The sequence below is a fragment of the Oncorhynchus keta genome, chromosome 16 (assembly GCF_023373465.1).
Source record: "Oncorhynchus keta strain PuntledgeMale-10-30-2019 chromosome 16, Oket_V2, whole genome shotgun sequence".
Lineage (NCBI taxonomy): Eukaryota > Metazoa > Chordata > Actinopteri > Salmoniformes > Salmonidae > Oncorhynchus > Oncorhynchus keta.
The window spans coordinates 8,454,825-8,474,117 of NC_068436.1; the positions used below are offsets into that span (position 1 = coordinate 8,454,825).

Sequence of the window (19,293 nt, forward strand, 5' to 3'; positions counted from 1 at the left end):
GGGATGAAGCAGGGCCTGGGGGTGATAGAGATAGACCCTCCTGTTCCTATGATACAAACACCACCGTATCCATGATGAACAGAGCAGGTCACCCTGGGCTTCAGCCTTCATGGAGAGTGGTGGGAGAGACCCCTGTTGGTAGTCTTTCAGGAAGTATGTCTTCTCCTTCAGAATCTCATCTAATGCCCGGTGAATGGGTTCATAGAAGACCCGGACCTGGGTCTAGCCTTCCTCAGTTACCTCATGGTTACCCCACCAATACAGACAAGGTCAGGATGGGCATTCACCACAAGAGGTACTTAGCCTACAACACAACACACAATCCCAACAACACCCAAACAATGACTAGAGGTCAAGGAGGGAGCTCAAAGACTAACCACCTGAGGGTGGTGACTCCTGCTTCTACCTCATCTGACGTCATTGGGTCACAACATGGGAAGTCGAGCATTAGGACGGACTCCGACAAGCCGTATGCCTGCCCCACGTGTGGGAAGCGCTTCACTGAGGCGACTTATGTGAAGAGGCACCAGACCGTTCACACCAAGGAGAGGCCCTTCAAGTGCAAACTATGTTACAAGAGCTTCTCCTTCCTGAGTAACCTTATCAGACATCGGAGTATTCACAACGGGGAGAAATCGTAGCAGTGGGGCTTGAGATGTACACAGGGGATATCTGGGAACCATTCTTTAGCTGACATATTATAGTTATCATGTGAAGTGTTCTGGGAGAAGAGGGTTTTTTGGTGATGACTGAATCCCTCAGTTGAGCATCTGGGTGGGCTCACATTCTCAGATGATAGACTTGTAGTTTGGTGTGCTGGCATAGCCAAAATACTGTCATAGAAGTGTAACTATAATCCCCCTATGAATTTCTTTGTCTATGTTCTATTCATGACAAACATAATGTCCTTCTTTATAACACCCACTCCCCCAAAACATTTGACATAATCAGGTGGTACCTGTTCCTTTATGTACTATAAATAGATGATCAAATCTGTTAATAAATCAAAATTAATGTTGTCCTTTTGATATGTTGGCTTTTTGTTTTCTTGTTTATAATTTACGATTAAAGTGGTCTTAGTTTCATTGGCTTCCTTTGAAGTTAGAACCTATAGGTTTCCGTCCTTTCCACAGATTTGGGATCTAGTTAGCCATTATTCTTTAGGTAATTTAGGGACATTTTTCTAAAGTCTTCTCTGAACTTGAAAGATCGCGATCATGAATAGAAAGTCAGATGTGTAATGTAATAGGCAGAACCATATTTCAAAGAACAGCATGGGAGGTGTGATGACGCGAAAGCTTAAGAATGGTTTTAAGTTCAGACCATCTCCGGAGTACACAATCTTGTATTTAGGTCTTCTTGCTCTCTTGAGGATCTCAAAATGGAATCGGTGGGCAGTGGCGATGTAGATCAGGATGAAGTGGGCCTACCTGAGGTGACAGGTGTGGTAGAGACTTCCAATATTTGCCCTGTGAATCCTACCGGAAAAGATTTTGGACCAGTGGGAGTGAGATTTTTGGAAAGAGTGGATTCCTGCTTTTTGTCCGACCCATACGTTGTGTCAAGCTGGGTAAAGGACAAACTGGAACGGTTACATCTGTGAAAGTTTCAAGAAGTGGAATTGTTTCTATTTTTTTGTGCATCCTCCGGCCAGAGAAAGCGTGTGCTTCACTGCTCGGGGCTCAACCTGTGCCATGCTTTGCTCTCCGGAACAGGGCACCGCTCAAAGGGGTGATCAGTGGGGTAGTGTTGAGTGTAGAGGTGGATCAAATGAAAAAAAATATTCCTGGTGTTTGGTGAGACGTACTGTAGACCCGGTGGCAATGGTGAGACTGAGAATACCCTGTCTGTCTTGTTGAGCTTTGACACAGAGTTTCTACCTGATAAGGTCAGGTTAGGTTATATTTGCTATTCTGTGAGGGCCTATATTCCGAGCCCGCTACGGTGCTTTAGGTGCTAAAGATTCAGTCATGAACGTTTCCTATGCTGAGGCAAGGAAGAGAGTAGAGGGTGAGTGATTCAACTGGGAGCCCCCTAGTGAGTAGGCCTGAAGAGAGAGATCCAGAGAAATGTCGATTTTGTCAGGTTGGATTTATTGCTTTTATAGCCATGGTGATCAACCGCACTGCACTGATGGAGCAGAAATCACAGAAGATAGATGTGGTAGTTGCAGCAGCAGAAATATTTGGATGTGAGAGATTTTTAGTGCAGAAAATGTCCAGGGAGTTTTGAGAGAAGGGGTACCATCCTCCAATGCTGATGGCGTGATGTAGGATCTCTTAGGGCCAAAGTAGTGGGATGGGGTGGTGGGGTTTTGGGGATAGTGTATAGGTGCAGGGTTAAATGGTGGTGTAATTTAGAGGTCCTGAACAGTCATTCTGAAACATACTTTTTTTCTCATGACTAACTACCAGAAAGTTAGAAAAGACAGGTTGGGTGTGTGGGCAGCTTATATTCATTAGCTTGCCTTGACTGGCAGCTCTTTGAAATGCCTATATCAAGCAACTTGGATGCAGTTGCAGTAAAATCATCTCAGCTAAGCTAATTAAAAAATATATATAAATCTTCCGTTTGGCATGTCTCTTGTGATGCAGTTCACAGCAGCACTGACGGGTGTGTTGACCTGACAACTGCGTTGGAGTTTTGACCCTTTGTTCCATGCTGGCTGAAGACCTAGCTAGCCAGTAACTCGCTAACACCAGGCACAGCCAAAACATAGAAGTATCTTTGCCGTAGATGAATGGTGGAAACTTTTAATTATATTTGCTGACAACCTGTCAAATTTTGGCACCAGTAGAGAAGCGATCTAGCTATATAAACCACGTCCCTCTGCAAACTAGCCTTTTCCGATGTTGATACTTATTTAAATTATAGGTAAGAGAATATCATGAGTTAAGGTGATTTCACCTTACCCCCTTAATAATGAATCCAACTGTTTGACATGGAGAGGGGACCAATAACTTTATGATACAACTTATCAATGTAGAACCAACGGTGTCTTATGATTTTCACATTCCTTTTTCTTTTACCAAAAATGTTCTATCCGCACTCCGACCTGCAAAAGGCAGCAATAAGCAACACAGCGTCTAGTCTGCTGGAAAGCTGCACGAAGAAGACACCCTAGCTTTGACGCCAACTAATAACGCCCTTTTTCTTCAGTGTATACGGAAGTAAACAATGACCAAGAACAATTGACAAATTAGCGTTTTTTCATTCTTGTTACTTAGACATTTATAAACACCATGGAACTCAAAATATGGCTAATTTAACTGCAGAGCATCACATACCCCATGTATTATTTCATTCGTGTTAGAGACAGGACTTGGTTGGTAGATATTATATAGGTTATATAGCAGTTACGCTAGCTGCTAACAATGGCTAACTGTATGGTTTTTCACACTCAAATAGCCTCCATCATGGAGGTGCTAGCGAATGCAGCCGTGGCAGAGATCTGTAAAGTCGTAGACGACGACTATGCAGTGTTTCGTTTGGAAATAACTCAAAGCCGGAAAGAAAACAGAGTATTACGGAGGAAACTACTGGAAATGAAGGTGTCACGGGAGCGCGCAGAGAGGACAATGAGAGAGCGCGTCCTCGCCAGTCGTCCCAGAAGTGTCAAGATCCTCGACCGATACAGAGGAATGGCAAGAGGTACATTTTGCAGAAGGCTGCGGAGAAGGTCGCCGTTCATATATATAGCTCAGTGCCTGTCGCCCCGTTCCCTTCTGCACGTGTGTTCAAATATGTTACCCATAATTGGATCTTGGTCAGTGTTTGGATAGAATGCAATAATTTCCTTGATTAATTGGCTGTCTTGCACAAAGACACAATATCATATTGTAACCAGATGATTGATTTACTGCTTTTCCTATTATTTACTCATTGAAAACAATGTGATGCATGGAACATAATACATCAAACAATAAATAGTATATCAATAAGTTATAATTAGTGTTACCTTACATCCTTGCCAATTGTAGACAGCTTCAATAGTGTACAATATACTACTAACCTAACCACCTCTTTTCCTCCAATCACTCTATCAGGTGAAGGACATCTCACTGGAGGCCACAGGAGCTTTGTTAAACCAGCGGGACACAACACATGGAGTGATGACCAACCAATCACTGTTGATGAGGGGAGTGGAACCTCAACCCAGCACGTTATTGTGATCGAGGTTAGTGTTATAGAGTTACACCAAAAATTACAGTTGCTTTGTAACTCAAATGTGGCCCGTTTATTTCAGAAAGGCTCCCCTCAACTTTTAATTTGCTTTACATGTACATCCTCATTTATCTGCCATAGGGGAGCTTGTGAGACTTGCCTACGGTTAATATGTGTGTGTGAATAACTCACGCCGGCGAGTGAGATAAGATGCAAGAATAATCCTTTACTCAGGTATTACATGTTACAGGTCATGACATTCTATCTTGCATTACTCATCTCATATGTGTGTACTGTGTTCTATACTATCCATCTGAGCCTATGCCGCTGTGACATTGCTCATTCATATTTATATATTCTTATTCCATTCCTTACTTAGATTTGTGTGTATTAGGTATTTGTTGTGGAATTGTTAGATATTACTTGTTAGATATTGCTGCACTGTCGGAACTAGAAGCATAAGCATTTCGCCACAATCTGCAGTAACATATGCTAACCATGTGTATGTGACCAATAAAATGTGATTTATCTATCCTAGATAGGTGCCCCACTCGCGCCATCTCTGGGTTGGTATTAATGCCCATTATCTTAACATCTTCCTTTTCATATAGAATTAGCTCGAGCACTTCATACCATTTTAATACCACAGTGAAAATACCTATTTACATTATCAACACCTTTTTAATTTTCTTGTCCTAGTGTGGCGCACTGGTAGCATATTGGCCACTTCTGGGAGCCTCAGGGCCTCTTCTTCATCTTCCACATCCTCCTGAAATTGTGGAGGAACGGTCGGCAGAGATAACTGCCCTGGTGGGTTATTCCCCATCACCTCATTATGTGTCCTGCCCACACCATCCAGGGGATATTCACAGTCTTCCCATGTGGCCCTCCTGTGCCCTATGCTCTCCTGAACTGGGCGTATGCCCCTCCAGTTCCTTCGATTCTTTCGGCCCTTTACTTCCACTTCATATGACCTTGCGCTGATGTGCCCTATGCATGTGCCAAGACTCCATTATGGCATCTCTGGCTTGAGGTGACAGGAGCACTCTGACAGTTTGGCCTTGTTTTATTACAGGCAGATTTTTTTGCATGCTGGTCATAGTGATGTTTTGACTTGTCCTGACGTGCACGCTTGTGTGCCTGAACATTCCTAATGACCTTAGGTGCGAGAAGCTTGGGAGCTGTTGGCAACAGAGAGCGAGTGCGTCTAGACATTAAGTGACGTACAGGACTGCTGCCGAAGACCTCTGTGGGAGTATTTCTCCACGCCTAAATGGCTTGCCACACATCTCTGCCTTTCTGTATAGCCTTTGTGATGAGTCTTTGCTATTGTCACTGCTGACTCAGCCTTACCATTACTCTGACTGTGGTAGGATGAGGAGGACACATGATGGATCTCCCAGGCTTTTGCAAACAAAGCAAAGTCGTGACTCGTGAACTGGGGCTTATTATCCTTAACTACCCCTTATCTGATAAACTCCTGCTTACAACAATCGATGATGCAAGCGGCTGTTGTGTCAATCACTTTCTCCACCCCCCAGAAATGGTAATAGTAGTCCACTATAATCAGGAAAGGAACACTCTTACTGTGAACAGATCCATTCCCACTTTAGACCAGGGACATGCTGGTAAATCATTTGGCTGCAGGGTTTCCTTTTGCTGCTTCGGTCAATTATCATTCCATATGCTGCACACAGCCACAAAATGTTTTAATTTAGAATACTGAGTCTCTGGCTTTCCTGAGACTGGCTTCGATCCCTGAGTGCCCTGCTTGGATACGAGAGAGAATCATCGGACGAAGAGTTTCTGGCACTACCACCCTGTCACCTTTTTGTCTACGACCTCTTCCTGCATTGTTTGTCTCTGTATGTCCAGCAGTCCCTTACTAGGATGGGCGTACTCTTTCTTGTGTCCGGCCAGCCTCTTAGGATAGAAGACTGAAGCGTTCGAGAAGTCTTGTCCTCTGCTGAATGAGCTTTGGATAGCATCCCATGTCTACGGGGAGATGTTGTGATCAGTAGCATGGTTCACTTCTTCAACCTCAGCCTATAGAGCATGTACAGTCTCATTTGTCTGTTATTGCCTGTGACTAGCTGTTGGTAGTGCTGCTCAAGACAAGAAAGCTGCAATGTGAAGCTCTACTCCTGTACTCTTGTATACTACCTGAAGTTGATAACACTGAAGCTTTAGCGTCATCCTTTGTAGTTGCTACAGGGCAGACAGTAGAGTTTCTTTGAAGATGACCTCAAACGGCTTGGGATCAGTGTGCAACGTGATAAAGTCCCCATCATGAAGGTGCTGGTCACAGGCGAACAATATGGCTAGGCACTCCTTTTCAATTTGAGCATATCTTTTCTCCGTGGGTGCCAATGTCCTCGAAGCAAATGTAATGGGCTGCCCCTTCTGCAGGAGCGCTGCCCCTAGGCCTTTGTCACTTGCGACGTTGTAGGGTCACTTCCTCAGAGAGGTCATAGTACCTCAGTATTGGTTGGTTGCTTACCAATTTCTTGATTTGCGCTAATGCAGCATCATGTTGAGGACGCCATGCCCACAGCACATCTTTATTGGTCAGCCGACGCAATGGATCACAAGTGTCAGACAGATGAGGTAATAATTTGGCTAAGTCATTTTCAAAACCAATCAGTCTCTGCATTGCTTTTGCGTCGGTAGGTGGCGGCATTTGCTGTACTGCCTCCGCCTTCTTAGTCTGGCTTCAGGGCCTTCAGCTGTCAAAAGATGTCCTATGAATGTAATACTTGTGAGCCTGAGCTTAACGTTGGTCTTTATTCAGCTATAGATTCAACTCCCTTCCTCTTTGTAAGAGCTGAGTCAGGTTGTGGTCATGGTCCTGCACTGCTTCTTCCATTGTGACACCACAGCCATGTGCCAGGATGTCATCAGCTGTGACGCTTCTTCCTGTCAGTCCCTGAAGTGCATCCCTTTGCCTTCACTGATATTCCTCTGCAGCTGGTTTCACTCTCCTAAAGGTAACCTTGTCCACCGGTATCTACCATTGAGGGTCCAAAATGTGGTGAGGTGACTACTCTCTTCATCCAAATGTACCTGCCAGTACCCATTTTTTTGCATCCATAACCGAAAAGATTTTTGCTTTTGCCAGGCTTGGCTGTATCTCTTCAATGGTAGGTATTTGGTAATGCTCAGGGTACATGGATCGAGGCAGACTCTTATTTTGCCAGGCTTTTCCATCACAACCATGTTAATTATCCCACTTTTTAGGGTTTGGTGACCTTTGTAATGACACCCTGTTCCTCCATTGAATCAACAGCCTTTTAGTATCTTTTCTTTCAGTGGGATGGGGATTCGGCTGGGAAGCTGTTGAACTGGTCTAACAGCTTCATCCCCCACCAGGTGGAGCTCACTTAGCAGAGCCCCCATGGGCCCTTTCAAAAACATCCTCAAACTGGTTCCGTTTTGCCCGCGGAGGTGTTCAAGTCTGATGGGACCTTTTAGTTTTTCTTTAGTGCTGACATGATTAACGACATGTTGGTGGTTGAGCTGTAGCACCTTTTCACACGTTTCTGCTGAAAGGAGAGGCTGCTGCTGCAAGGTTTTCACCACTTGGAACTTTAGTACATTTGTTTCCCCATCATGGTTGTCTTGTAGTTCACACTCCACTGCTGGTGTCATAACCGAGCCATCGTACAGCCTTCGCCTTGCTTGGTTGTGGCTTTTCATCTCCATCCTGCATTACTTGCATAAAGTCTCTTTAGCCGAGTATATTAACAGTGGAGCCACTGTCTAGCTGGCATTTGATCATGCTGCTTGGATCATATTCACAGTTGTTAGTGGGGAAAGCTTTACATAATTGACATCTGTCATGTGTAGCATGTCAGCTTCTTCATCATCATTATGATCACTGCATATATCATGTTTGAGCAGATTGACAGGCTTACGTTGTCTGCACAATTTAGCAAAATTGTAAAAACAATTCCAACGAAATTTGCACAGAAACCCCATAAGCTGGACATTTGGCTCTTGCCCGTGTTGATCCACAGTACATGCAGCCATCTTTAGTATTTTTCCGCCTTGCGTCACTGTCAGACAAATTTTGTTTCCATTTGTCATCGACATGGTTTCTGTATTTGTTCTGAGTGGCATAATTGACAGATTCTGCCTGTTCAGGGACAGTGTTCATCTTTTTTAATTGTATCGGCGTCTGTTCGCTTGCTTTGCATAGATCTATGGCTTTAGTCAGTGTACGTTTGCGCAGCATACTCTCTCTTACCCTGTTATCTTTACAGCCAGTCACAAGTCTGTCTCTGATCATTTCGTCTCTCATTGCACTGAAATCGCATGAATCAGACAATTGATGCAGCCTCACAACATATTGACCCGACAACTCTGCTTGAGTGTGTTGACATGAATCTTTCGTAAATCCCATTACGAGTAGGTTCAAAACGTCTTTGTAAAACGTCAAGGATTTTCTTTGAATTGTTCCAATCCTCTTCCCACAGACCTAGGTGACGCTGAAGTATATGACACTGTCTTCCATTAATACTGGGCAGTGTTGCCACTCGCACATGCAGGTCTTTTTATTTATTTATCTAAGCCCGTTAAGCGATTTCATAATTCTCCCACTGATCACGGGAAAAACAGACAGTTTCGATACAAATTGCCTTTCATGTCCATGGCGCTAGGCACCCGGGAATTTGACTGAGAGATATTGCAGGCTCATTTTCCTCGCTCATCTGTTCCACTTGTTTGCGTTTATCCGACAGTGATTACATCGTCCACATACCTTATGTTTTCCGTAGGGCTTGGCTTTGGGTTCAATTCTCTGACACTGTGTTCGATAAGGTCCAAGCAAAATCCTTTTGGCATTTGTTGTTTTATTAGGGTCTCCATTCGCTGTTGCAAAAACAGCAGCTACTCTTCCTGGGGTCCAAAAAAACATAATACAGAATGACATAACATCATTAGACAAGAACATCTCAAGGACAGAACTACATACATTTTTCAAAAGGCACTATCTAGGTCAAATAGGGGAGAGGATTTGTGCCGCCAGTTGTTGCTTTATCTATTTTTTGAAACCAGGTTTGCTGTTTGGTTGAGCAATATGAGATGGAAGGAAGTTCCATGCAATAAGGGCTCTATATAATACTGTACGTTTGATTGAATTTGTTTTGGATTTGGGGACTATGAAAAGACCCCTTGCGACATGTCTGGTGGGATAAGTGTGTGTGTCAGAGCGGTGTGTAATTTGACTATGCAAACAGTTTGGGATTTTCAACACGTTGTTTCTTATAAAAAGAAGTGATGCAGTCAGTCTCTCCTCAACTCGTAGCCAAGAGAGACTGGCATGCATAGTATATATATATCAGCCCTCTGAATACAATTAAGAGCACAACGTGCCGCTCTGTTCTGGGCCAGATGCAGCTGAACTAGGTCTTTCCTTGCAGCACTGGACCACACGACTGGACAATCATAAAGATTAGACAAAACTGGAGCCTGCGGAACCTGCTTTTTTGAGTTCGGTGTCAAAAAAGCAGAGCATCTCTTTATTACGGACAGACCTCTCCCCATCGTTAAAACCATTGAATCTATATGTTTTGACCATGACAGTTTACAATCTAAGGTAACGCCAAGTAATTTAGTCTCCTCAACTTGTTCAACAGCCACACCATTCATTACCAGATTCAGCTGAGGTCTAGCACTTAAGGAATGATTTGTACCAAATACAGTGCTCTTAATTTTGAGATGTTCAGGACAAGTTTTTACTGGCCACCCATTCCAAAACTGACTGCAACTCTTTGTTAACTTCTTTGGGAATGGGGGGCAGTATTGAGTAGCTTGGATGAATAAGGTGCCCAGAGTAAACTGCCTGTTACTCAGGCCCAGAAGCTAGCTGCATATAATTAGTAGATTTGGATAGAAAACACTCTAAAGTTTCCAAAACTGTTAAAATAATGTCTGAATATAACAGAACTCATATGGCAGGCAAAAACCTGAGAAAAATCTGACCAGGAAGTGGGAAATCTGAGGTTTGTGGTTTTTCAAGTGATTGCCTATCCAATATCCAGTGTGTAAATGGGGTCAGATTGCACTTCCTAAGGCTTCCAGTAGATGTCAACAGTCTTTAGAAAGTTGTTTCAGGCTTCTATTGTGAAAGGGGAGATAACAAGACCACTCAAAGCAGGTGACTCAGCTGAAAGCCATGAGTTGTTTATCGTGTGTGGCCATGAGCTCCGTTCCCTTCCCTTTCCTTTCAAATGACAACGGAATTGTCCGGTTGGACAGATTTATGATAAAAACATCCTAAAGATTGATTATATACATCGTTTGACATGTTTGTACGAACTGTAATGGAACTTTTTTGACTTTTCATCTGGACATAGTGCCCGCGCTTTGTGCATTTGGATTAGTGAACTAAACGCGCGAACAAAAAGGAGGTATTTGGACATAAAGATGAACTTTATCGAGCAAAACAAACATTTTTTGTGGAACTGGGATTCCTGGGCGTGCATTCCGATGAAGATCATCAAAGGTAAGTGAATATTTAACGCTATTTCTGACTTTTGTTGACTCTACAACTTGACGGTTGCATTAAGGAGAAGTTTATCTTTAATCCTATGTAAAACACATGTATCTTTCATCAAAGTTTATGATGAGTATTTCTGTAAATTATGTGGTTCTCTGCAAATTCACCGGATGTTTTGGAGGCAAAACATTACTGAACATAACACACCAATGTAAACAGATTTTTGGATATAAATATGGACTTTATCGAACAAAACATACATGTATTGTGTAACATGAAGTCCTATGAGTGCCATCAGATAAAGATCATCAAAGGTTAGTGATTCATTGAGGTATATTTCTGCTTTTTGTGACTCCTCTCTTTGGCTGGAAAATGGCTGTATGTTTTTTGTGACTAGGCGCAGACCTAACATAATCGCATGGTATGCTTTCGTCGTAAAGCCTTTTTGAAATTGGACACTGTGGTTGGATTAACAAGAAGTTTATCTTTAAAATGGTGTATAATACTTGTATGTTTGAGGAATTTTAATGATGAGATTTCTGTTTGAATTTGGTGCCCTGCAATTCACTGGCTGTTGTCAAATCGATCCCGTTAACGGGATTTGAGCCCTATGAAGTTAACAGGTGCATGTTTATCAATAATTGGAAGAAGCAGTTTCATGAATTCATCAAGTGCCGCATCTGGAAGCTCCTCATTAATCACATCAGACCAGCAAATATTTTTAACATCATCCACATAAGAGTCACAGCTAAATCTATTGTATGACCAGCTGTTGGAACTTTGTCTTTCCTGGATATAGGCACTATATTGTGATCACTGCATCCAATGGGATCACTGCATCCAATTAGAACAAAGTTCTACAGCGTTAATAAAAATGTTATTGATACATGTGGATTTTTTTATTTGACATTTTATTTAACTAGGCAAGTCAGTTAAGAACAGATTCTTATTTTCAATGAGGGCCTAGGAACAGTGGGTTAACTGCCTTGTTCAGGTGCAGAACGACGGATTTTTACCTTGTCAGCTCGGGAATTCGATCTTTCAACCTTTCGGTTACTATTCTAACGCTCTAACCACTAGGCTACCTGCCCCACATCTTGTTCCTGCGGTGGTTGTAAACACCCGGGTAGGTTGATTAATATCCTGAACCAGATTACAGGCACTGGTTACAGTAAGAAGCTTCCTCTTGAGTGGACAGCTTGATGAAAACCAGTCAATATTCAGGTCCCCAAGAAAGTAGACCTCTCTGTTTACATCACATACACTATCAAGCATTTCACATGTATTATTTAGATACTGACTGTTAGCACTTGGTGGCCTATAGCAACACCCCAAAAAGAAAAGGCTTTAGATGTGCCAAGTGAACCTGCAACCACAACACTTCAATAACACTTGACATAATATCTTCTCTAAGCATTACAGGGATATGGCTCTGAATTTAATATACAGCAACACCTCCCCCAGAAGCATTTCTCGAAATAGTCTGATGTATCTGTCATTGTTATCATGGATTTACACACAGAACTGATGTCCTCTCTCAATGACTTACAGATTCCTGTCATGTTTCAACTCGTCGAGCTGATCCTGGGAGAACTGCAAACTGTTCTTCAGGTCCTGGACCTCTGGTCAGGTCGTCCATTCTTTTATAAGTAGAATCCACCAGTAGTTGGACAAAACACTTGAAGCTATTTTCTTGTTGTTGTAACAACTGCTTGTTGGTCTCTTCTTGTAGAGACACCACTGGCACTGTCCTTAATGGTACTCCCGCCGGCTTTGGTCTTTGTCAGGGTAGCTAGCAACGTATGTTAGGCTGTTACTCCTCGCAGTTTCAGGCAGAGCGGGTGACAGGGAAAATTGAAAACAACTAACACGTTACAGGTGTTACACGTTACAGCTCACCACATCCTAATCAGACCCTCATAATGCACCCGTTTATCTATCCTAAATAGGTGCCCCACTAGCACCATCTCTGGGTTGGTATTATGCCCATTATCTCATCACCTGAGATAATTATCCAATTCAACTCATGCACCGGTAATAACCTCCTCTCTTCTTGTGTCAGTCTGCAGATGGAGAGGCTGCAGGTCCTGGAGGATCGTCTCTGGTCAAGCAGGAGAGGACTGAAGGAGAAGAGGACCCACGGCACAGCAGAGACATCCAGACTGGAGCCACAGGGGACCAATCCAACACCACCGTGCCCCAGCCCGGGACCAGATGCAGCATCACGGAATTCAGTGGAACGCCGAACGCCGTCCTCAAGTCAGAGACAGACAAAGAGACTTTAACTGTAACAAAAAGGCTTTTACACACAGGATCTGACCACAGGTCAGACCCAGAAAGGCTGGGGCCACTGGGCTGTCCTCCAGCTCCTGGCTCAGAGTACTTACCAGTATTTCATCAGAGCCAGAGGAAGGATCATTCGTGTGGAGATGGTGATCGTGACACGTTAGACAATGGCAGTGATGATCCGTCTTGTTCTTACGCTACAGACCCTGACAACCCTGACAACATGCTCTTGGGTTTAGAGACACAGGCTGATTTGTCTAGAGGACACTGGAATCAGTACAGTAGTAGTGTATACTCTGAAGGGGGCCTAGATAAGAAAGGGGAGGGTCTGGTCGTAGATGAATTGACTGTGAAAGAGGAGGGCGACGTTCCTCCCACATGGATTGGAGATGGTCACCTTGGAGACGGACACTCACAGGGCAGAGATTTCTTAGATTACAGGGAAAGCTTAGAGACAAATTCACTTGTCGCGACCCACTCCACTTTACACGCATTCAGGGATCGCGACCTAGTGTCCACGTCAATGGGGCCTTCCGATTCACACAGCCGTGTTCTTTTTGATCAGAAATTGAACTTAAACGACAGGGCTAGAGTCCAGGCTCAGGGAGAGGAAGCCACATCAGAAAATAGTAAAGAGAAACGGTTCCTCTGCATGTTCTGTAACAAAGGCTTCAGCTGCCTCCAGAAGGTGGAGATCCACCAGAGGGTCCACACAGGGGAAAAACCTTTCAGCTGTACCCAGTGTCATATGCGCTTTGCCCAGACTGGTGACCTGAAGAGGCACCAGAGGGTCCACACAGGGGAGAAACCATTCGGCTGCCACCTGTGCCGGGCTAGTTTCTCTCACTCCTCCAGCCTGAAAAGGCACCAGAGGGTCCACACAGGGGAGAAACCCTACAGCTGCCCCCAGTGTGAGAAAAGGTTCTCCCACCAGCACCATTTGAAGATGCACCTGAAGGTCCACACGGGAGAGAGGTCGTTTGCCTGTACGCACTGCGGGAAAAGTTTCTCAGAGCGGAGTTACCTCAAAATACACCAGCAGAAAAAACATTCCACTCTATAATGTAGAAAGTAACCATTCTACTCGATAGCTTCTGAAGTTTATGTCAAACTCTGCATTAAAGACAAAGATGCATTTATTGTTGTCAACCGAAAAGACCCACGGGTGCATTTGGTATATGAGAGTTACAGATTTCAGTGTTGAATATTCCTCAGTAGAATATTGCATCCAGACATTGTGTGATATATAAGGCATATACCCTGCTTTTGGAAAGTATTCAGACCCCTTGACTTTTTCCACATTTTGTTTTATTACAGCCTTATTCTATAATGGATTAAATAAATAAAAAATCCTCAGCATACTACACACAATACCCCATAATGCGAAAACAGAAATACCTTATTTATATAAGCATTCAGACCCTTTGCTATGGGAAATTGAGCTCAGGTGCATCTTGTTTCAATTAATCATCAAGTTCTACAACTTGATTGGAGTCCACCTGTGGTAAAGTAAATTGATTGGACATGATTTGGCAAGGCCCACACCTGTCTGTATAAGGTCACACAGTTGACAGAGCATGTCAGAGCAAAAACCAAGCCATGAGGTCGAAGGATTTGTCTGTAGAGCTCCAAGACAGGATTATGTCGAGGCGCAGATCTGGGGAAGGGTACCAAAACATTTCTGCAGCATTGAAGGTCTCCAAGAATACAGTGGCCTCCATCCTTATTAAATGAAGAAGTTTAGAACCACCAAGACTCTTCCTGGTGCTGGCTGCCTGGCCAACCTGAGGAGAAGGGCCTTGGTCTGGGATATGACCAAAAACGTGATGGTCACTGACAGAGCTATAGAGTTCCTTTGTGGAGATGGGAGAACATTCCAGAAGGACAACCATCTCTGCAGCACTCCACCAATCAGGCCTTTATGGTAGAATGGCCATCGGAAGCCACTCTTCAGTAAAAGGCACATGACAGCCCGCTTGGCGTTTGCCAAAAGGCGCCTAAAGACTCTCCGACCAGAAACAAGATTATCTGGTGTGATGAAATCAAAATTGAACTATTTTGGCCTGAATGCCAAGTGTCATGTCTGGAGGAAACCTGGCACCATCTGTACAGTGAAGAATGGTGGTGGCAGCATGCTTTGGGGGTGTTTTTCAGCGGAAGGAACTGGGAGACTAGTCCGGATCGAGTCAAAGATGACTGGAGCAAAGTACAGAGAGATCCTTGATGAAAACCTACTCCAAAGTGCTCAGGACCTCAGACTGGGGCAAAGGTTCACCTTCCAACAGGTCAACGACCCTAAGCACACAGCCAAGACAACGCAGGAGTGGCATAGGGACAAGTCTCAATGTCCTTGAGTGGCCCAGCCAGAGCCCGGACTTGAACCCGATCGATCATCTCTGTAGAGACCTGAAAATAGCTGTGCAGCAACACTCCCCATCCAATCTGACAGAGCTTGAGAGGATCTGCAGAGAAGAATGGGAGAAAATCCCCAAATACGGTGTGCCATGCTTGTAGTGGCATACCCAAGAAGACTCTAGGCTGTAATTGCTGCCAAAAAATGCTTCAACAAAGTACTGAGTAAAGGGTCTGAAGACTTATGTAAATGGGATATTTCAGTTTTTATTTTTAATAAATTAGCAAAAAATTGTTTAAAAAAAAACTGTTTTCGCTTTGTCATTATGGGGTCAAGGGGTCTGAATACTTTCCGAAGGCACTGTAAGCCTAAAAAGTATGTTGCATATTGTGTTTGTACTATAAGCTATATGATGTTCACAAATGCCCGTTTCATTACTTCCATTCAACTATTGTTTTGACACTTTTAATAAGAAAATTAATGCAATTCATCAAGTTCATGCAGATTTTTTGTTCAAAGCATGTTGGTGTGGTGTATTTAAGACTTTTTGATGTGTAATGTTTGGTCATTCGGACTTACACCCAACAGCGCTTTATAACCATTATAGACTTACTAAATATACCTACACATACACACACACACACACACTAACAAACACCTACGCTTCACTTAAAAATAGTTCAGTCAGGTTTGTCTGATGATGACTTTTGACTTATCATAGTTGACTTATTTTTATCCACAACATCATCTTTACAACACCTTCAGTAAGTATTCAGACCCCTTTTACTTTTTCCATATTTTGTTGTGTTAAAGGCTGAATTTAAAATGGATTAAATGGAGTTTTCTTGTCACTGGCCTACACACAATACCCCATGATGTCAAAGTGGAATTTTGTTTTTAGAAATGTTTACAAAATGAAAAGTCTTGAGTCAATTAGTATTCAACCCCTTTGTTATGGCAAGCCAAAATAAGTTCAGGAGTAAACATTTGCTTAACAAGTCACATAAGTTGCATGGACTCACTCTATGCAATAATAGCGTTTAACATGATTTTTGAATTAGTACCTCTCTATACCCAACACATACAGTTATCTGTAATGTCCCTCAGTCGGGCAGTGAATTTCAAACACAGATTAAACCACAAAGATTAGGGAGGTTTTCCAATGCCTCTGAAAGAAGGGAACCTATTGGTAGATGGGTAAAACATTTAAAAAGCAGACATTGAATATCGCTTTCAGCATGGGGAAGTTATTAATTACACGTTTGATGGTGTATTAATACATCCAGTCTCTACAAAGAGACAGGAAGGAAAATTCTTAATAAATATTTTAATTGGAAACATATACATAACATTTGTATTTTATATGAATACCTTTGCCTATTCTCTCTGGTTTCTAACATACAGTAGGCCACCAAATTATTGTCAAAGAAATCAAATTAAAAAAAATATATTTTTATAAAGCCCTTCTTACATCAGCTGATATATAAAAGTGCTGTACAGAAACCCAGCCTAAAACCCCAAACAGCAAGCAATGCAGGTGAAGAGGCATGGTGGCTAGGAAAAACTCCCTAGAAAGGCCAGAACCTAGGAAGAAACCTAGAGAGGAACCAGGCTATGTGGGGTGGCCGTTCCTCTTCTGGCTGTGCCGAGTGGAGATTATAACAGAACATGGCCAAGATGTTCAAATGTTCATAGATGACCAGCAGGGTCAAATAATAATAATCACAGTGGTTGTCGAGAGTGCAACAGGTCAGCACCTCAGGAGTAAATGTCAGTTGTCATCTCTACCACTCCTGCTGTCTCTAGAGAGTTGAAAACAGCAGGTCTGGGACATGTAGCACGTCTGGTAAACAGGTCAGGGTTCCATAGCTGGAGGCAGATCAGTTGAAACTGGAGCAGCAGCACAGCCGGGTGGACTGGGGACAGCAAGGAGTCATTAGGCCAGGTAGTCCTGAGGCATGGTCCTAGGGCTCAGGTCCCCTGAGTGAGTGAGAGAGAAAGAAAGAAAGAAAGAAAGAGAGAGAATTAGAGAGAGCATACTTAAATGCACACAGGACACTGGATAAGACAGGAGAAATACTCCAGATATAACAGACTGACCCTAGCCCCCCGACACTAACTACTGCAGCATAATTAATGGAGGCTGGGTTGGGAGACACTGTGGCCCCATCCAACGATACCCTTGGACAGACCCCCACACCACTTGAGGGAAAGCTTCAACCACCAACTTACCATCCTGAGACAAGGCCGAGTATAGCCCACAAAGATCTTCGCCAGGGCACAACCCAAGTGGGAGCGCCAACCCAGACAGGAAGATCACGTCAGTGACTCAACCCACTCAAGTGATGCACCCCTCCTAGGGATGGCATGGAAGAGCACCAGTAAGCCAGTGACTCAGCCCCTGTAATAGGGTTACAGACAGAGAATCCCAGTGAAGAGAGGGGAACCGGCCAGGCAGAGACAGCAAGGGTGGATCGTTGCTCCAGTGCCTTTTCCGTTTACCTTCACACTCCTGGGCCAGACTACACTCAATCATAGGACTTACTGAAGAGATGAGTCTTCAATAAAGACTAAGGTTGAGCCCGAGTCTGCGTCTCTCACATGGGTAGGCAGACCATTCCATAAAAAATAGAGCTCTATAGGAGAAAGCCCTGCCTCTAGCTGTTTGCTTAGAAATTATAGGGACAGTTAGGAGGCCTGCGTCTTGTGACCATAGTGTACGTGTAGGTATGTACGGCAGGACCAAATCAGAGAGATAGGTAGGAGCAAGCCCATGTAATGCTTTGTAGGTTAGCAGTAAAACCTTGAAATCAGCCCTTGCCTTAACAGGAAGCCAGTGTAGAGAGGCTAGCACTGGAGTAATATGATCAAATTTTTTGGTTCTAGTCAAGATTCTAGCAGCCATGTTTAGCAATACCTGAAGTTTATTTTGTGCTTTATACGGGTAACCGGAAAGTAGAGCATTGCAGTAGTCTAACCTATAAGTGACAAAAGCATGGATTAGTTATTCTGCATAATTTTTGGACAGAAAGTTTCAGATTTTGCAATGTTACGTAGATGGAAAAAAGCTGTCCTTGAAACAGTCTTGATATGTTCGCCAAAAGAGAGATCAGGGTTCAGTGTAACGCCGAGGTCCTTCACAGTTTTATTTGAGACGACTGTACAACCTCCAAGATTAATTGTCAGATTCAACAGAAGATCTCTCTGTTTCTTGGGACCTAGAACAAGCATCTAAGTTTTGTCCGAGTTTAAAAGTTGGAAATTTGCAGCCATCCACTTCCTTATTTCTGAAACACAGGCTTCCAGCGAGGGCAATTTTGGGGCTTCACCATGTTTCATTGAAATGTACAGCTGTGTGTCATCCGCATAGCAGTGAATGTTAACATTATGTTTCAGAATGACACCACCAAGAGGTAAAATATATAGTGAAGACAATAGTGGTCCTAAAACGGAACCTTGGGGAACACTGAAATTTACAGTTGATTTGTCAGAGGACAAACCATCCACAGAGACAAACTGATATCTTTCCGACAGATAAGATCTAAACCAGGCCAGAACTTGTCCGTGTAGACCAATTTGGGTTTCCAAAAGAATGTGGTGATCGATGGTATCAAAAGCAGCACTAAGGTCTACGAGTACGAGGACAGATGCAGAGCCTCAATGCTAATCAATGCTTCAGAACCAAAATGTTGCATGGCTTGATTGTTGTCCAATGACCAGTCATCAGCATTAGTGCTCAAGGGCGGGCAGCATATCCAGATTAGTCTCAAGAGAGCACTTGTTTAATTTTCTCAGGTTTTGCATGGTAAAAACAGAGTAGGCCAGTGGTCCTTCTGTGGCTCAGTTGGTAGAGCATGGCGCTTGTAACGCCAGGGCAGTGGGTTCGATTCCCGGGACCACCCATACGTTGAATGTATGCACACATGACTGTAAGTCGCTTTGGATAAAAGCGTCAGCTAAATGGCATATATATTATTATTATATATTACCT

At 43.4% G+C, this 19,293-nt stretch overlaps 1 protein-coding gene across 3 annotated transcripts in view; it reads left to right on the top strand.

Moving 5' to 3' along the window:
• The window catches only part of LOC118395477 (zinc finger protein 311-like), a 103,198-nt gene extending 87,028 nt beyond the window's left edge, over positions 1-16,170 (top strand). For 2 of the 3 annotated variants that reach the window (XM_052465161.1, XM_052465160.1), the window contains exons 2-3: positions 4,047-4,177; positions 12,726-16,170. In XM_052465161.1, the coding sequence (XP_052321121.1) occupies positions 4,047-4,177; positions 12,726-14,012 (1,418 nt within the window). In that variant the 3' untranslated portion in view covers positions 14,013-16,170. Of the gene's footprint in view, positions 1-3,171; positions 3,652-4,046; positions 4,178-12,725 lie in introns of those variants that run through there. The other variant, XM_035789292.2, reaches the window with a different exon arrangement.
• The last annotated feature ends 3,123 nt before the right edge of the window (positions 16,171-19,293 follow it).